Consider the following 6,521-nt stretch of genomic DNA (forward strand, 5'->3'; position numbering starts at 1 on the left):
GATTATCAAGAGTATCCATGAATACTTGAGAAGCACTGAGGATTTACTCTTGTAGTTTGGAGGAATTTATGAATTTCGTGTAAAAGGGTTACACGATAACATTCCTATACTTATAAGATGTTATGGGCCTAGCTTAAGAATGGTTAGGATGTAAAAGTGTTATGTGCATAAGGAATAATATGTATAAGGAGTTATACATACATGTATAAAAGTTGTCATATGAAGGATATGTATGTATAAGTCTTATACGTACAAATCATGAATGAAAGCTAAGTACATTACAACATCCGATGTTGGAAAAGAGACAGTTGATATCCGAAGTTTAATGGAACTAGAGTAGTTCTGTTAGCCGAATATCGTCTCCCGAGAGACTGTGAAAACAGTGGGAGTGTTTGACTGGCTTTAGAACCAGAGTCTAAAAACTTGTTTAGACATGTACTCAGAAAGGTTATGTGTGATGAAAAGATTACATAGAACAAAAGGAAAATAGCAATGTAAATTAGAGTGATGCAACTGCTGCTAATCCTCTAGCCAAAGTCATTGGCATAAGGTTGACATGATTGTTATGTCACCTCAATGTGATTGAGGAGTATACCTTAATTGCTGAAGATCGTTATGTAAATATTGGATAGTGTATTGATAGTTATATAAGTGATGATCGCATTCATTGTTTGAGTCTCTTTAAGAACTCAATTATTCAGTTTGACTGAAAACATTAAAATACCTTGTTTATCCGAATTGGTTGTGGAGACAATGTTGAACCCCAATTCAAGTGAATAGGATGAACATTGTATTAGCCCCTAGTCACTTAATGAGGTGACGTCTCGGAGTGACTAGATTGTAAGTCGATTGATGGTCGGTTCAGCACCATAAGGTCATAGGGATGACTAGTCGTTTAGATACGCAGACTGTGGGACACTTTGCCAGGCAGTGACATATATAGAGTCCCTTAGATCTATTGCAGACGCCTGGTCGTGGCAGGGACTTCTTTGATATTCCTATGAGTCGATTCTTTAAACTGGAGACTATTATCTGAGCAAGTGCAGTTTTCGAATGACTTTGGTTTTTGTCCTAGGTCGTGCCGTGAAAGGAGGTCAAAGGACATCTACTGGGTCATGGTGATATGTATTGTGCAAAAGGATAGATAGGGCAGATAGGAATTGTCCACCCACGTTGGGTTTAAACATTTCTAGGCCACTCGAGGAGTTGTGACTGGGAAATGCTTGGCTACGCTCGGAAGTAATCTATGGTAGATTTTTCCGGTCTTGCAGTCACACTCCCGATCGAGAAAACCACTCACGATATGTTCATGTACAAGTGCGACCTGAAAGACACCTTGTATTGAGTGGGAGATTGTTGTTAAAATGGAGAAGAAAATCGGTAACACACCCTTGTAGAGTACAAGCAGAATAATGTTGGGATAAGGAGTTATCCACAATTGTGTGTTATAATCATCGCACAACTTGTCCCGGACAAGTGGGAGATTGTTGGAGTATTTGCCCTCCACAATAGTGCATGATAATATTATTAAATCTCATTAAGGAATATGCATGGGGTATTCATTGGCAATACTAGTCAGCTGATCAACGTATATCGGTAACGGTTGGCCAACTAGGGTTTGGCGTTCGTCGTGAGGCGGTGTTGGTGATCCCTTTCAGTCACACCTAAAGGAACGGGCCCCAACATGAAATCTGATTAATTGTATGAGATACAGTTTAATTAGTCCCTTGATAAATCGATGACTAAAAAGTCAGTCGATTAAATTGATTTAGAGAGATATCGAGTTGGGAACTCGAGGCGCGGAAATTATTATTTAATTATGCGATAATTGAATAATAAATAATTTGAGACGGGAATTAATAATTAAAACGGTTAATTATTAAATTCTTACTAATCGATTAATGTGATTAATATTAGTACATAAAATATATGTGTAGATGTACATGTATATTTACGGAGTGTCTAAGACGGAAATAATTGGGAAACGTCTTTATCATAAAAAGATGCTAAAGACGGAAGATTTATATCGATTTGTGAGACCAATTGTAAAATCGAAATGGGCTCATAAGAGCTCCATTTACACGGTCCAAATAATAGAAAAGGGAGCATCATGATTAATCTATTGCATGCTTTTTCTCTCTTTTTCTTTTTGGTCTTCCCAATTCTCTTTTTCTCTAATCCATGCTTAGCTCTATTTGGTGCATACAAAAGAGAATAATTACACTCCACCGTCCACTCTTATAAACCGGCCCCCTCCTATACAACTTAGAGTTGTTCAAATTTTTATTCTACTCACTACTTCTTTTGCATGTGTAAGAATATAAGTTATCTCTCTAAAAATCAAAACACATAAAATTACTAATAGTTAGTAATTAAAATTAATACTAAGAGTCAGTATTATTCACATAGTATTTCAAGGGTAATCTTACAAAATATATAGTTAATATTTGTAAGGTTTTGGGTAAGTTCTTGGGTGCTTAAGAGAGGAGGTGTTCTACCTTGGACACTTGAAGATGGAGGATCTTGCCATTTATTTTAAGCTCAAGAATAACAAAGATGGTGATCTTGGTTGTGCCCAAATACTATCATTTCTCAATGTAAGGAAAATTGTTTCCTCATCTTTTACATTAATATGCTTTTATATTGCATGCATGTTACATAGATCAACTAAAACAAATTATGAGATAATTTGAATTTTAATTAGAGAGTCTAATTAGGATCTATGATCTTTCAGAACTTACGGACTGTCATAAAATCGTTTCACGTACTAAACATGCGGCCCAATCATCACTGGGTGGTTGGCGGGAGGTGTAAAAATGAGGTATCTACACATTGTTACCAGTGATGAGTAACGGTAGGCTTGACTGTTACCATTACATATATTCTACCCTTTCATCTTTACATAGGTTGACAAAAACGACTCTAAATCTTGGGTAGCAAACGATTGACGATTCTTGATTAAGACTTACAAATTGAACACTAGTCCTGAAATGAGAAACTAAGAAAGTACAAGTTAAATGGGTATATCATCATCTATTAAGAGAACCCAACATGTTGATTTTTGTATGCCTCCTTATTAATAAAAAACCTTTTGGGGAAGAGTTTAATGGTCAGCCATGTTTAATTCAACTCCCGAATCCTGACATGTATACATTGACAAAATTACATGCAACCAATGCTAAGGAGAAAACCAGTAACTCAGTGAGGTCATTAATAACAAATTACATGCACCCAATCAATAAGATCTTCTGTTGAGACCAATTTTTTTGAATTTTCTCCACATTACCACTATAAATACACACCTGATCTACTAATCACTTCAAATACAAGCATCACATTATATTACATAACATCTAATTATATAATATCTTCTTCTTAACTACTATCCTAATAATATAACAATGGCATGCCTGGTTAACATCCGCTTTCTTCTGTTTGCAATGTGTTTAGGTTTAATTGGGGTTTATTATGGTAACATTAAAGTAGGAAATGGGCAATGTGGGGGTGATTTACAAGGCCTTCTAACCCAATGTGCAGCCTTTGTTTCAAAACCCGGCCCCATCACCGACCCTACCCAAGGATGTTGTGACGTTATTAAGACCATTGATGTAGATTGTGTGTGTAAGCATATTACTAAACAAGCTGAACAGATGATTAGCATGCCTAAGGCCATGCATTGTCTTCTGTTTTGTGGCAAGCCTTTGACACATGGTTTCAAATGTGGAAGTAAGTCCCATTTACACTATCGAATTTGCTATTCTCTTGTTAATTACTCTTAGTATGAGACTGTTTTACCGGAATCTTACTACTCTTTCCTTTGTTTTTGAAGGTTACACGGTTCCACCAGTGATGAAGGAAAATGGGCTGAATTAAAGAGAGGCCAAAACTTCAATATTATGGCAACAATAATGTTCTTCCTACTAAGCGTAATGGTTGTTCTAAGCATTGTTGTGTACTCCTAATAGTTACCTGCATGGTGTGAGATGCTGTGTTCTTTTGAGTGTTGTTTTAGCTTCAAAAATTTGAGTCCAAGTTTTACAGAGGTTTTAAACCTTCGCAAAGTTTGGTGTGACATGGGACGTCTTGTACTTGTTATTCCTTGAAAGAATTGAGTCCAAGTATATGGCCGACTACACCTTTTTAATTTCATGTTTTATTTGTTTTGATAAATTATTAAATTAACCGGAAAATTAAAATTAATTATCCCCTTAGAACTCAAGATTCAGAAGTTCAAGTCTATAGAACAAATCTTGTGCAAGCAAGGTGCCTATTTGCCAGGGCCGTCTCAAGAAAAGTGGAGGCCCGGTGCAAAAGAAAAAAATAAGGCCTAAAATTTACAAAATCAAATAACGTTTATATAAAATATTAATGCAAGCTACAAATTATTTGAAAAGCGACTCTTTCGCGTAGTTTTTCTTGAAGCGAATTCCTCTATCAAACAATCATAATCTACTTTCTCTAAGAAATCATCTTCTATGGCAATTGTTGCTAATCCGTTAAGCCTCTCTTGCAACATTGTAGACCGCATGTAAGATTTCAACAACTTTAACTTGGAAAAGCTTCTTTCTGCAGATGCAACCGTCACAAGAATAGTCAACAATATTCGATACACAACAAATACATTAAGAAAATACGATTTACGCTTCAAAAATTTCAAAATATCAATAGGCTCCATCTCTTCATCAGGCAATAAATCTTTAAGCAACTTTAACTCCATGAACAATTCATTCCCATCAATATCACATTGTTCACCACTTGTAAGTGCTATTTGAAGATTGTCACAACAAGACTTTAATTTAGCATTATCTAATGAGTTCAACTTACTAGAAGAGAACAAAAAGCCAAAAACATTTTGATATTCTTCATATTGCTCAAATCTCTTTGTGAGTGAACAATTAGCTTGATCAACAACAAATAAGAAGTAGTTAACTCTAAAAGATTCTTCACTAGTTTAGGAAACTACTTCGGATGTGTCATTTTGATTCTCGTCAAAATGTTTTTTTCTTCGACTAACACGCTTCTTTGGAAATATAGGATCAACATCTAATTCAATTGCAATTTCCCTAGCGATATTAACGGCATCATTAAATCCAAATTCTCTATAATCTTCAAAAAATAAAACCAACTTTTTAATATCATCAATTGCCACATCAAGAATCATATTTTTTTATTGCAATTGTTTACTAACAAAATTAATTCTATGCAATATTTCATACCAAATAACAAGTGCTACCAAAAACTCAAAGTCACCAAGTTCATTCATGGCCAAGGATTTAGCTTCACTTCTAATTTTACCATCATTATCCGTTTCTCCTACTTGAAGCAAAGCATCAGATACCTCTGCAATTTGAAACCTAATTGCTTTGACACTATCGACATGACTTTCCCAACGAGTAGATGAAAACTGCTTTAATGTATATTTTGTTACATTATTCTTCAATATTTCCCATCTTTTATTAGAATTTGCAAAAATAGTATATATTCGATGTATTACTCCAAAAAAGTCTTTAGTTTTACCACAACTATTTGCCATATCACATAATGTTAAATTAAGACTGTTGTAGATATCCAGTATCTGCTGAGACTCCAACAAACACCCGATGATTATCGGACTATAACATGTTTTGGAATCGCGGCGTTTGATCGACAGTTTGTGTACAACTTTACGTCGGAAAACTTAAAACGATTTCGAAAATAAAACATTTCAAAACATTTCAAAAATACCTGGAGTGTTTAATGCACGACGACGGGGTCACAATGACACTAACTAGATTCAAAACCGACACCGGACCAAAAACCGACTCAAAAATTCAAATCTCGACTCCAACAACGAGTCAAACCGAGTCAACCACAAAAAACAAACCATTTCAAATCTTCTATGTTAAGGTTTCCCGGAATCTTACATAGTCAAATATCAAACATGTTCATCCAAAACCTAGGATAGAACAAATCATGATTGCTCTTGTGTGAAAGTGACAGGACAACTCGAAGAACCGCGACGTGGCTCGCGCCTCTTTGAGCAGCCCAGGTGGCCACTTCGCTCAAAACTCACACAACCACTCATTTCCTTATAAATACCCCTCAAATGCCCCCATTTGAGAACTTACGCGAGTGTCCGCCCCCTCTTTTCTCCCTTAAAATTCTCGACTCGACTTCTTAAGTCACAATCCGACGCGTATTTACGACCTACCGATCGTAAATACAAGCCTTACACATTGTTTGGTACCGTCATCGTGCATTAAATCACTTGACCGACCACTTTGACCACTACACCGTCACTAATCTTAAAACACTCTTTTTACTTACCAAAACGGTTTTAAACCGAGTTTTTTCCGACCAAACGAGTTGTTACACTTACGTCGGTCACTCGCCATAACAAAACATGTAAGTATGAGGGTGTAAAAATCCTTCTTTTATCATGTTTTTATTTGTTCATGACTATAACATGCTAAAACATGCATAACATGAACCAAAACATGGAATAAACGAGCCAAAACTGATTTTTGGCCTGAGACAGAAGC

The 6,521-nt window shown here is 35.8% G+C and overlaps 2 protein-coding genes across 2 annotated transcripts; one reads left to right on the forward strand and one right to left on the reverse strand.

Annotated features, from left to right (window-relative positions):
* Window positions 1-3,401: 3,401 nt before the first annotated feature.
* On the forward strand, window positions 3,402-3,873 carry LOC141613633 (uncharacterized). The gene is made up of 2 exons (XM_074432377.1): window positions 3,402-3,726; window positions 3,830-3,873. The coding sequence occupies exons 1-2, from the start codon at window positions 3,402-3,404 to the stop codon at window positions 3,871-3,873; spliced, it is 369 nt and encodes a 122-aa protein (XP_074288478.1).
* Window positions 3,874-4,375: 502 nt separating this feature from the next.
* LOC141613634 (uncharacterized) lies at window positions 4,376-5,533 on the reverse strand. The gene is made up of 3 exons (XM_074432378.1): window positions 5,217-5,533; window positions 4,964-5,063; window positions 4,376-4,879 (listed from the first exon to the last, which is right to left on the reverse strand). The coding sequence occupies exons 1-3, from the start codon at window positions 5,531-5,533 to the stop codon at window positions 4,376-4,378; spliced, it is 921 nt and encodes a 306-aa protein (XP_074288479.1).
* Between the last annotated feature and the right edge of the window lie 988 nt (window positions 5,534-6,521).

Source organism: Silene latifolia, chromosome 11, assembly GCF_048544455.1.
Source record: "Silene latifolia isolate original U9 population chromosome 11, ASM4854445v1, whole genome shotgun sequence".
Taxonomy (NCBI): domain Eukaryota; kingdom Viridiplantae; phylum Streptophyta; class Magnoliopsida; order Caryophyllales; family Caryophyllaceae; genus Silene; species Silene latifolia.